Genomic DNA, 13,583 nt, shown 5'->3' with positions numbered 1-13,583 from the left:
AAATTTCCTTTTCCTGGGTTGACATGGTGGCTGAAAATATGCAGTTGAGTTAAGAAAGAAAATGCTGCCTCTATAATGCCTTCTCAGTTCAAATCTTTGTCCACTTCAGATCTAAGTACTCCTTATTTCTAGTTGTGATTATTTTATTATTTGGCTATATGTGTGGTGATTTGCCCTTCTCCGTATACTTAGCAACTTAAATCCTGTGAAAGAAGTACAGTACTGTACTGGGTTTGTCAAAAACAGATCATGCCAGACAAACCTTATTGCATTATTTGACCAAGTGACAAAACTAGTGGATCAGAGGAATGCTGTGGATATAATTTACTTGGACTTCAGTAAAACATTTGATAAAGTAGATCACAACCTACTACTCGATAAGATAGAAAAATGTGGGTTAGACAGCATCACCACCAGATGGATTTGTAGCTCGCTGACCGGGTCGTACTCAGCGTGTGATCCTCAATGGAACTGCATCTACATGGAGGGAAGTGTATAGTAGGGTGCCCTAGGGCTCTGTTCTGGTCCCAGTGCTCTTCAACATCTTCATCAACGATCTGGACAAGGGGATAGATGGGGAAATCATCAAATTTGCAGATGACACCAAGCTGGCAGGAATAGCCAACACTCCAGAAGACAGGCTTAAGTTACAGGAGGACCTGGACAGACTTGAACACTGGGCACTATCTAACAAAATGAAATTCAATGGTGAAAAAGTAAGGTTCTACATTTAGGCAAGAAAAAACAAATGTATAGGTATAGTATAGGGGGTACCTTGCTCAATAGTAGTAACTGTGAGAGGGATCTCAGATTCCTAGTGGACAATCACATAAATATGAGCCAGCAGTGTGCTGCATCTGCCAAAAAAGCCAACACAGTGCTGGGCAGCATTAACAGAGGGATAGAATCAAGATCACGTGAAGTATTAATACCACTTTACAATGCCTTGGTAAGGCCACACTTGGAATACTGTATACAGTATGGTCACTACGATGTAAAAAAGATGCTGAGACTCTAGAAAGAGTACAGACAAAAGCAACAAAGATGATTAGGGGACTGGAGGCTAAAACATATAAGTAACGGTTGCTGGAATTGGGTATGTCTAGTTTAACGAAAAGAAGGATAAGGGGGGACATGATAGCAGTGTTCCAATATCTCAGGGGCTGCCACAAAGAAGAGGGAGTCAAGCTATTCTCCAAAGCGCCTGAAGGCAGGACAAGAAGCAACAGATAGAAACTAATCAAGGAGAGAAGCAATCTAGAACTAAGGAGAAACTTCCTGACAATTAGAACAATTAACCAATGGAACAATCTGCCTCCAGAAGCGGTGAATGCTCCAACACTGGAAGTTTTTAAGAAGAGACTGGACAGCCATTTGTCTGAAATGGTGTAGGGTTTCCTGCTTGAGCAGGGGGTTGGACTCGATGACCTCCAAGGTCCCTTCCAATTTTTTTTATTATTATTATTATTGTTATTATTATTATTATTATTTTAATTATTACACGTTATGTTTGCTTTATAAGATGTTGTTTATCTATCTACCTACCTATCTAAATTTCATACTAGAGAAGAGGTGTCAGACAATCCATTTAGAGTAAACATTGAATATATGTTTGTAGAAGCATTAATATTTCCACATGAAACTGTAGCACAAAAATTTGATTCATCAACAGAATGAATATCCTCAATTTTTAAAACAAATCTGAGATATGGTTTCACTGATTTGGATGGTATTTCTCAGCATATTTAGGCACATGCTTCTGGCCTATAAGATTTGTGACACGTATGTTTGCAAAACGTTGATTGAATTTCACAGGTATTTGGAAACAGATATTTTAATGATGTTATAGTTCCTGCTACAAAATTATAACCTTGAACATAGCAATTTCAGTTTCAACAACTCTGTAATGATTGTTTTCTGTTGGTACCTAAATAGACTATTTATATGATTTGCACTTAATATTTGACTGCATATTTATATTGTGGTGATTTTTTCCCCACTTTTCCTCATTTCTAGTTCATTTTAGGCCCAGTCTCCCAGAAGTAAAACAAAAATATTTTGTTAGAAAGGCTAAAATTTATCAGAACTGTTTCCAGAAATCTCTCTGTAATGAATACAGTCATTATCACATGAACCTGTAAACACTGGTTTTATTCTTCTAGCATCTTATTTTTTTTTTGTTATGATTGATCATAGAGATAGATATATTTAAATCTGGATGGTATTGCCAGTAGTAATATAAAATACTGGCCCATATTCCATGACTAAAATCCTTGAAGATGACATCTTTTTGTGACTGAGGAGATAGGAACAACAAATTCAATTACAGAAAGCCTTCTCTGTCATTATACTTGTCTGCTTCCACAAGAAATGATTTGTAAATGGTGCTTTAACTTTCCCTCCCATAAATCTTGTGGTCATAATTGACACTTGTCATTGATGATGGATGATAAAAGAAAAAAGAAAGAAAGTAAATGAATAAACTCTCTGGGGAAAAATATCCCTATATGAGAAGTTATATTTAGAAACTTTGGCTCCTACACATTAGATTTTAAATTTTGGGGAATCTCATGTATGAGATTTAAACTGGATTCAAACACTCCACTAAAGGTTTTTTTCTGCTTTATTTTTTTCCATTTCCTGCACATAAGAAATTATCCAGTGCAGGAGCTATGAATGATATTAGAGTCAATAGTATCATCTATCAATTTAAGGTTGCTTTACTACCGATTGATACCTATGTTGAATGTTGGGGAAAAGGAAGACACAGACTGGGAAGTAATATTTCAATCAAATATTAAACAAAACAATACATAAAATAGATATATTAAAATATCTTTAGGAATGGACAAAACTTGAAATGGAGCTTTGCATATAGGTTTCTTCTTTATTTGTAATATTTTACTCAGTAAATTTATAATTTATTTTTTTTATTAATTTTTTTTATGCCTTCCCAACTCACTCAGTGACATAATGTGTGCAACTGATTCTTGTTTCTACCTGAGGAGTTTTAAATGAAAAGTGAATATGATCAGAACAATGAGATAAATAGGATTATTTCAAAAAAAAATATGGACATTTTAATACATTTTATGCAAAAATATACCAATTAATCAGATGAGATGAATAAATAAGGTGCATTTTTAAAAAACATGTTTTACAAATTTGACCCTGATGTGGAAATAAATTGAGGCAACCAGCGTCACCAATAATCTCCAAGGAATAATAGGTAATTTTAAGAGTTTTATATCTGCAAAAATTAATGATTGAAAGCTGGTAGGATTAGCTTCCATCTACCCTCATTTCGTGCTGGTTGCTTCTCTTTGTATATTTTATAGGATGCAGAAGCAGTGTCAGGATTATCACATTGTAGTTCATAAGCATAATGAACTAACTCGGACCACTAATAAATGTATCAGTCTTTCAGCATAGTCTCCATCATGCGATAAGTTTAACAAAAATAGATGTTATTAATCATTGAAAAATATACATTTCAATCCAGTCAAATTAAATTGCTTGATTTTAGAACTTTTCCCCCATTTCTGTCATAAATTGTTTGTGAATGATTTAAACACTATAAATTAACAGTATAAGATTTAGAGGTGTCATCCTTCATATTGGACTTTTACCTGATTGATGTAAGTAACATGTCTCCATTTCCTATAACCAATTCCACTGGGAAACCACAAGAGTATTATGGATAATTTGTGTTGTATCAGCAGGCTCACAAAGGTTTCCAAATCTTAAGAATTGCTTGTGACTTTATTCCACCTTTAGTAGGTTAAGTAAAGGAAGTCATTCCAGTTTTGCACTTGATTGTGTGTGTATTTTTTTAATATTTGTTCTTAAGATTTATTTATTTTTATTACAATTTAGCACATGTATCTAAAGTAAATCATTGATTTTATTATATGTGTGACTTGGATACACATATAATGTATAATATAATATATGTTTGGTAATATAAGAATTATTCTAAGAAGAAAGGGACAGAAGGAAGGAAGGAAGGAAGGAAGGAAGGAAGGAAGATAATTTAGTATGTTGCAGTTTAGCTTAAATAATGTAAACATAAATGTATTCCTTCTCTTTTTCATTCTCATTCTCTTCTCCTTTTCCCTTTCCTCTATTTTAATCCCAAAGAAAACTCCTGTGTTTTATAATTTTGTATTTCTGTCTTAAGTAAAAGTTATTATTCCACAATTGTAAAGTCTAACAAATATTTATCCAGTGAACTGCCTTGGCTGGATGTGGAATTTTGTGTGAACACATGAGTATGAGTGAGTGTATAACCATTGTGTATTTGTATTTATACCCATTTTTAAAGTAAATTTGCTTAGATAATATAAACGTGAAAGAAAGCATAATATTATTTTGCTGCTGGTCCTCATTTTGAAATGTTTTGACTTATAAGGCAGTTATGGAAAGGAAAAGTTTTTTCCTACTTAAATGACAGAATAACATATTTGGAATGGACCATAAATGTAGTTACTGTAAGTCCATAGTACTTGGCTCAATTGCAAACCCTTCTTGATCTCTTTCTCTTTAACAGCAGATTAACAAATAGGAATAGCCAACATTCCAGTTTGTCTACAATTCCTTTATAATCACATAAATAAAGAGTATTTTCATCGATGACTCTGGAACGATCTCTGAAATTTAGAAAAACACTCACAAGTGTATATGCAAGGTTAAGCCTGCTTTCTTAAAAGAAGGCTCTGGATTTTTTTCCCCAATTAAATGGTCATCTACATATTACTTATTTATCAAATTTATATGGCATCCATCTTGCAAAAAGTGACTCTAGGTATGACATACAACAATTAAAACAATAAATATATAACAACATAAAAATGTAAAAATAAAAAACACAAGGTATGAGAGAGAATAAATGTTTACTGTGGTGATGGAACCACCTCAAGATTTCACTGGATCCCTTCGGATTACCCCTTCCCCCCCCCAAGCCTGATGACATAGCCAGATTTTGAGGGACTTCTGAAACATTAACAGAAATGAAGCTAGTCTCATTTGTGGCAGGAACAAGGAGAGATGGGCTGTAATTTCAATAGATTTCATGGAACATATTGATTATGATTTCAGTACGAATATCAGTATTATGTGAACATGGCAAACTGTATACTGGTTTCTGCCCTGTTACTCCGTCTTTCTTTCCTTCCCATTGCATCCTCTCTTGACATTTCTCTTGCTGCCTAGTGATCACTGTCAGAGACAGCAGGCTCATCTCTTAGTATGTTTTCCTTGGTGTTGTACATTGCCTTTTTGGAAAAAAACAATCCCTCCCTGGATAAATAACTCTACATAAATGCATGTAAAATAAATTCAGTTTCTTTTTTTTTTATCAAAGTCTTGCTACTTTTCAAAGTGCAGCCACTTGCATGCTTCCTAAATCCTAATGCAATTCTTAGCCTGTAGGTAAATACTCTCTATATCTCAATCAGAGTGCTGGAATTTCTAATATTTCAAACCATGTGATACATTTGCATTTCTGGAAAGTATGTCTAAACATGTGTATGTCAGGAGCAAATATAGAAAGAAATGCATACTGTATGTTAAGAAAAAAAATCTAATACTGTATTATAAAGGAGGTTTGCCTAAGAAAAATATGTATTTTAGGACAGCATGCATAAATATGTATATAGTAGGATAATCATCCTTGAAGGGTTTGCTGTATTGGTGCTGTTACCATTGTGTCTTCCACAAGCAGGCAGTGATAATACTCAGCTGTAAGAAGAGTACAACATAAAAATTCTATATTGATATTTAGGGAACGATCTTACAGACACTTTCTTCCTGACAATTTTAACAGAATCTGTTAAAACCACTATCACCGTAGAGAAGTACTGAGAGTGCAGTAGAGTGGTGAATTTCATAGTCCAAAGTTAAAATATCTTATTACTCTTTATTGACAACTCAGTAGACTTACTCATTTTAAAACAAAACATGAGTCCCGAAAGAAAAAATGGTAGTGCCTTTGCAAGTTATGGCAGCTTTCTATTATTCAGTATTGCATGCATTTTGCTTTCAGACACATTTTATAAGTGCAAGAACATAGTGAGTTTGAACTAGAATCCATGGTGAGGATTTGAAATAGGACTGCATATTTGTATCCCTTGTGCATGTATTTTTCTTAAAAGTGACATTGAAATATATAGAATATTTGGCTGTTGGTTTACCATCAAAAATATTCTAGAATCATGTTTTCTGGTTAATTAGAATTTGTTTACTTATTTTTTTGTCCTTCTGATACCATCACTTGCTAGTTGGGACTGATTTGAACAGTGCTGCCTTTTGTGGTTTATACTTTAATTTCTGTTTTTGTTCTGGTTTATGAACAATAAGGCCTTGCTTGAATATTCACTGCCTTTTAAACGTTGAACTAAGGAAGACACTTTCTCTTACTTTAATGGTAGCAGCACGGCATAGGATTGATCAGTAGTGACATTTGATTGGAGAGATCCAGCACATTTGCCTGTTGTTTATTGAAGTATTTTCTTCAAACAGCTCCCTCGCAAGTTAGTGGTGTAATGAAAGAAAAAGTGCTGCAAAGGAGTGTGGAGCTTTCCTGGCAGGAACCTGAGCATCCCAATGGAGTCATCACAGAATATGAAATCAAGTATTATGAGAAAGTAAGCATTACTTTGAATGTGGGCCATTCTTCTGTTCATGTCATTGCAATATCTTGTGGTAGTGGACTAACATTTTGTATAGCCAGCATGCAGCCTTCATTTTGGTTGCCATTCTGTATGACTGTTGAAGATAATCTTACCAATTTGATTCCATCTTCTCCAATACACAAGGAGAAGGTAGTAAAATCAAGTCACTATTTTCATGAACAAAAGCTTCAATTGATCAATTGTTGATGGCAGCCTTAGTTGATGATGCCACAAAGCAATGAGTTAGGATGCACTACAGGTAGTCCTCAAGTTACCAAGGCAATTGGAACTGGTATTTCCATCACTAAACAATGCAGTCATAATGTGTGATGCCACATGGCCACATCGCTTAGAAATGGCAATTTCTACAGACTCCATTGCAGTTGTTAAACAAACATTGTATGTGTTAAACAAGCGTCTCCTCACAACTTCCTGGTGGCTTCCAGCAACCAAACTTGTTGGGGAAGTCAGCAAGAAGTTGCGAGTTCTAGGTGGCTTGCAAGCAAGCTGACAAGCAGATAAGTGACTGCGGTTGAGTGGGAGGACATGCACAGGTAGGCAGGGTTTGGATAGGTGGTTATTGCTGACGAGAGATTGGAAAAGGGGTGGGGAGTGTAACAGGGTTTAGAGTGGTTGCTGCCAGGCCAGAGAGTGTGCCTAAGTGGCTGGGGAGGTACAGTGAAAGCACAATGAGCCTTGAGGAGGGGGTGACAGTCGCATGGGAACTGTAGTGCAAACACAGTGAGACTCAAGGAAAGTGTGCAGGGATGTGTGAGTGCCCAGAAAGACTTGCCACAAGCACAGCAAGGCTCAGAGAAGGTGAACAAATGGCTGCAGAAGAGCAGTGCAAGCACAGCGAGGCTCGGCAAAGGTGTGCCGGTGGCAGGAAGTTGAGTGGCCAGAGTGCAAAGTGACTGGGAACAGTGCACTGGTGGGAGAGACTTACTTAAGTAACTTGCAAACTTCCCTGCCAGTTTTCCCACTGACTTTGCTTGTGGGAGGCGAACAAGGAAAGGAACAAGGAGATCTAAATCAGGTGATCACAGGAAGCTCGACCATTGTAAGTGCAAGCACCCAGATTGTGACCGTAGAAATGGTGGGACAGATGGAGCTTTGAGATCTGGTCATAAAGTTATTTAGCACTGTTGTAATTTCAAACAATCAGAGAACACTGAGGACTACCTGTTTGTACTCTTTACTGTAATTGGGAATGAAGAAATATATTTTGAAATGCACTTATTACTAAAAATTGATAAATTGTTACAGCATTTAAAAGGCACATATTCTGATGTAGTAATATACAAATTATTATATTAATTGGTTAAAATATGATAATTAACACTCTAAAATAATTGCTATTAACCAAGATTCCTTATAATTTATTAATTTAATAGCAAAATATTCCCATATTCTGACAAATCTGGGCATTATAAAGGAATCATAAAACAGTAGTCTTACAGTATAACAAATTTAAAACAAAACAAGAAATAGTCAACTGGACATTTTCCTGCTCTATTGGGCCTCAGAAGTGTTGTAGTCCCATTTACAAAGGAGTTTAATTAATTCAAAAGCTTCTTAAAATTCAGAGCGGAAGGTCCAAACACATAGCGTAAAGCTTTAGGATATAATACTTAAGTATTGTAAGAAATGTTATCTTACATTTTCTGTATATAGGCATCCAATACAACTGCAATGATGGGATAATCACATGTGCCACCTTTTGGATTTCTATATCTGAAAAAATTATTTTGAAAATCCTTGTGAATGAATGGCACAATTTTTTGGAGAAATAGAAACGATAGGACAGACATCATATCTTTATTTATGAAGGTTTAGTCAAAGTTTAAAACTTAAAATTAGAACTTAAGCATTGATTTTGCTATGAGGTTATTCTTGTAAATATAGATTACATTCACATGCTGTAATTCACGTAGTCCTCATCTAGTGGCTGCTGCGTTTAGTGTCTGTTCCAATTTACAGTGGAAATTAAAATAATTTTGCAGCCAGGTTACAGCCTTTGCATGTCTGTAAAGCACAGGAAAGATGAAGTAAGATTGTGAACACATTTGTGATTTCACTTAGCAACTGCTTCATTTAATGACCTAGTTGCAGATCCCAATTGTGGTCAGCAAATGAGAACTACCTGTACAATATATTCTCTCTTTTTTCTCCCACAAATTACTATTTTCCCCTTTCTTTTGTTTCTATATGATTCCATTTTTTCTGTATTTTAGAAATAAATTAAATTGGAGAGAGTAAAATTCTTTTTTTCTTTAACTTTCAATTCTGAAAGTCCACATGATGGCTATTATGTGCAACATTCTCCATGAACCAGGCAATTATGGCCATCAGTGGCATCTTATCAGACATGAATAACATTGGATGAGATTCAATCCTAAGGCTAGAAGTAATCCACATTTTTCATGATGAAGAATGTGAAGAGAATTTGCTGATCATTTAAAACTGGATTGGATGACTAATATGAGCAGTTTCCAAATCAGATAATATTGACCTATGTAAATCTGAGGTTATGAAAATAACATAGCCTGAGATCGAGAATGTGAAAATCAGCTTAACACAAAGATTTCTGGAAAAGACAGAGTGAGCCCCACTAATAGTATTCTATTAGCCAATTTGACTATTACACCACTGAAAGGATTGACTGAGATAACACTGTCCCAACAAATTCTGACCTTGGAGTAGATACCAAACCATTTAGCCCACAGGAGCACCTCAGATAGAGAGCCAAAAGATACAAAGTAGGTCTGAGGGAAAAAACATATTGCCATATAGCTTTAGAGCAATGAGTTCTTTAAAGCCCTAATTAGGATTGATCATGACCTTTTATCCAGATACAGTTATATGTTGGTAACAGCTTCCTGTTTAGAGTTCATTTTCACATAACTCATATGATACCGTATTTGATTTCTAGAACTCACGACTGTTTCCTCTTGACCAAGGCATCTATCTTAGTTTCTAGGCTGAGTGAATGTGAATTGTTAACATACTACTTTTCGTAAACTCAGCCACAGCATATGCTAAAATGAGAGCTATTGTGCTTTAGATAGAATTCTGTCTTATTCCTTTTTAATATTAAATAATAAAAACAAACCAATAACAAATTTTGTAACTATTTATAGTTTAATATAAAGCCGAGGTGGCACAGCAGTTAGAGTGCAGTACTGCAGGCCACTTTAGCTGACTGTGTTCAGCAGGTCAGCGGTTCAAATCTCACTGGCTCAAGGTTGACTCAGCCTTCCATCCTTCCAAGGTAGGTAAAATGAGGACCCAGATTGTTGGGGGCAATGTAAATATATATATACATTGCTTGCTGGTGTACACCGCTTAGAGAGTGCTTGCACTTAAAGCGGTATATAAGTCTCATAAATAAATAAATAAATAATATTTTGTAAAAGTAAATTGCTATTTAAGTAGAAAACACCGTTTTAATTCGACCATCATAAAAGATCCAAGCATTTTCTTCAGATAATTTTTATACTACGGAACTGTAACAACTTTTTGATGTAGATTCCCACAGAACTGAATTATAGTAGTATTCTCTATACTACAGAACTTAACAAAAAAAATGGTGTAGATTTCCCCAAAGAATATAAGACTATACATTTTAAATAGATAATTTAAACTAAAGATAATTGTACATACTTTTCTTAGGTTTGTTGGATATACATAAACCAACTATCATAGATTTACTATCAATGACTGATTTACTGTAAATTTTTATTTAAAAATTAAGATCTAACTTTACTAGATTTTTGATGAAAATCTGAATACAATTTTACTAATTTAGGTACAAATTCACTGAAAAAAATATGGAATCCACTGTCTGTAAGTCTTGCATAAGGTTGTTACCCAGTAGAAAATTTTACTTATCCCCTTGTGTATGAAAAATAATAAGAATGTATCTATCACAAAAAAAAGTAATAGAAGAAAACAGATTCATATACATTTATGGGCCATTGTCTGTCCTACTGAAAATAAAATGAACATGCTTCTGCTTCAGTTAATTTTAAGCTATTAATATCAGAGGTGTTCTTCCACCCATAAGTGAAGTCAGGTAGAATGAGCTTTGTAGAGTCTGCAGAGCTGAAATAAATAATTGTTATGATTTTTCTAGGTAGCTGAAAAAGAACATCTTATTTCCTAAGAGTAGGGAGGAACATGCTGATTCCTGAACTGATACATCACAATATTTGAAACTGATTGATGAATAAGCCAAAGTCCCAGTCAGACAGGCAATGATTTTCTCTCTTCACTTTTATGAACAGCACCATGTGCTTCCCATTTACATTTTGTGTTATTTTAAAATCTCCTCAGTGAAATGACATTGTGTTATGCCACAGCAGCAGAGTCTCTGCTAAATTCCTTATGCAGGAGGAAAAAAATTCCTTCTAATAAATTGAAATAGGGTGCCAGAAGCCAGCTGTCAATTATTGATACAAAGCAAAATGAAAATCTGAAAGTTAAATACCACTCAATTGTGTATTTATGTTTGCAGGACCAAAGGGAGAGAACTTATTCAACAGTGAAAACCAGAGCCACTTCTGCTTCGGTTAATAATCTGAAACCAGGAACTGTATATGTTTTCCAGATTCGTGCTTTTACTGCTGCTGGCTATGGAAATTATAGCCCTAGATTAGATGTTGCTACACTAGAAGAAGCCACAGGTAACACATTTTTTGGCAATTAATATCACCAAGGAAACCCAAAACATATAGCAAATTGGTAGAATGGAAACATTTTTGCCTTTCTCAATTATAGTCTCATTTCTCAGTTCTCAATTAAGCTCTCAAGATTTCCTGTGACTTACCTTGAGGTTGACAAGCAAGACTTAAGTCAGTGCTGATTTTTCACTGCAGTTTCTGTCTTAGAAAAAAAAAATATCTTAGGACTGTTGCTTTTTGCTATGAATTTTTCAATAGAAATGTGAGGATTAAAAAAAATATAAAGCAACATGTACAGTTATATAACACAAAATGATTCAGTGTCTTGAGGCTTTTTATTTTAACATTCCAAACAAATGGATGGTCATTTTTGTTCACATTCAGATCACACGATTAATCCTTCTTCAATCCTTCTGATATCAATAATAGCTTCTCAGTAGAATCTTTATTTCTGGCTCTTAGCATAACATCTTTTCTATTGACATTGGATATATTTAGGAATTATTCTCAGATCTTATTTATTGTGTCCCAGTTTCCAAAGGGAATAAAACTGACCAGAGCAGCAATATTTTTCTGTGTTTTTGGTTTTTAAGTTGCTCTTCTGAGGATTATGAAAGGCCTACACACTTTCTGTCTTCAGTACTTCTCTTTAAATATTTATATTTCAAACATACTGTTAAATTTATTTAATTCACTGTGGATCCTAGCAAGAATGGAAGTAAGGAATAGCAAACGTTATCATTTATAGATATACAGAGATAGACATTATATACAAGCGTAAATGTAAAGTTCTGCTACACATTATTCCTTTAGAATTCTTTATTGTGCAATGTTCATGACAAAAACAAGACATTTATTTATATACCACCCAGAACTAGGTCTGTTTGGGGGCTTTACACTTAGGTTGTGTCTTTGTCCACTGAACAAGATGACTTCTGAGACCTGAAACAAATCTCAATTCAGTGCATTCTCTTCCAAATTCATTTACAACCCCAGTTACTATAGACTGATTCTTATTACAGGTGGTCCTCTACCTACCACCAAAATTGAGCCCCAAATTTTTGTTGCTAAACAAGACAGTTATTAAGTGAGTTTTCCCCCATTTTACAATCTTTCTTGCCACAGTGGTAAAGTGAATCACTGCAGTTGTTAAGTTAATTAACAAGGTTGTTAAGAGAATCTGGCTTCCCCATTGACTTTGCTTGTCAGAAGGTTTCACAAGGGAATCACATAACCCCACTGCAACCATCACAAATACATGCGAGTTGCCAAGCATCCAAATTTTAATCACATGACCATGGGGACAGTCATAAATATAAAAACTGATCATGTCATCTTTTTCAGTGCCATAGTAACCTCAGTCACTAAATGAATGGTGATAAGTCAAAGACTACCTGTACTTTAACATACGTATACCTTAGGCCTCATGTTCTTCTCCCTCTTTAATCTCTTCCTCCTCTCCTGGCCCCTTACTCTTGGAAGAGTTTAGACTTAGTTTGGTTTTGCAATGAAGCATTCATTTGAAAGAGGGGAAATGTGTTTGGCAGCCTTCTCCAGCATGTGAGAAACAGTAATCTGCCCAGGTTAAGAAATTAAGGGTGGAGGCAATGGAGAGGAAAATTTATGAAATGAGGCCAAGATTTACAGCAAACACATTGGAGACTGTATATGAGAGAAAGACATTTGAGTATCGGATATTATTCATCTGAACTTCTGGAGGTGGTGTATCTGCTGTGAGGAGGACAGGAAGAAATATTCCAAGAAACAAAGGACTTCATTCTTTCTTGATGGAAAAAAAGGGAGGAAGCAGAAAATTTCTTTCAAAAAATCAGAATGTGTGGCCAAAAGTTTTAACTAAAAAAAAAGGGGTGAAAAGAAACTAGCCCTTTTGTTGCTTTATTCCATTATCATTCCTATATGCCTAACCTCTTACAGTGTTTCTCAACCTTGACAATTTTAAGGCATGTGGACTTCAACTCCCAGAATTCCACAGCCAGCATTGCTGGCTGTGGAATTCTGGGAGTTGAAGTCCACATGCCTTAAAATTGTCAAGGTTGAGAAACACTGCAAGAGGACCTGGTTTTTCCATTATTGAGGAATTTCTGTTTCTCACCTGACAGCTGCTCTTCCAGCATCTTTCCAAAATCCATTTTTTCCCCTAAGAGCTGGAGCTGCAGAACAAAAGAACATTCATCTCCATTCATTCTCTAGAGAGCTTTTTAGGAAGTCC

General features: G+C 35.1%; 1 protein-coding gene across 4 annotated transcripts in view; it reads left to right on the top strand.

Annotated features, from left to right (window-relative positions):
* The window catches only part of EPHA7 (EPH receptor A7), a 194,805-nt gene that overhangs the window by 132,358 nt on the left and 48,864 nt on the right, over positions 1 to 13,583 (top strand). For 3 of the 4 annotated variants that reach the window (XM_039342701.1, XM_039342699.1, XM_039342703.1), the window contains exons 6-7: positions 6,520 to 6,644; positions 11,188 to 11,356. The exons of the other annotated variant lie outside the window; for it this stretch is intronic. In XM_039342701.1, coding sequence (XP_039198635.1) covers positions 6,520 to 6,644; positions 11,188 to 11,356 — 294 coding nt within the window. The remainder of the gene's footprint in view (positions 1 to 6,519; positions 6,645 to 11,187; positions 11,357 to 13,583) is intronic. 4 annotated transcript variants of the gene reach the window in all.

Source organism: Crotalus tigris, unplaced genomic scaffold (genome assembly GCF_016545835.1).
Source record: "Crotalus tigris isolate CLP2741 ecotype Arizona unplaced genomic scaffold, ASM1654583v1 scf7180000017804.1919176, whole genome shotgun sequence".
Lineage (NCBI taxonomy): Eukaryota > Metazoa > Chordata > Lepidosauria > Squamata > Viperidae > Crotalus > Crotalus tigris.
The sequence above is the reverse complement of the archived record's forward strand: the minus strand, read 5'-3'. Positions and strand labels throughout refer to the sequence as shown.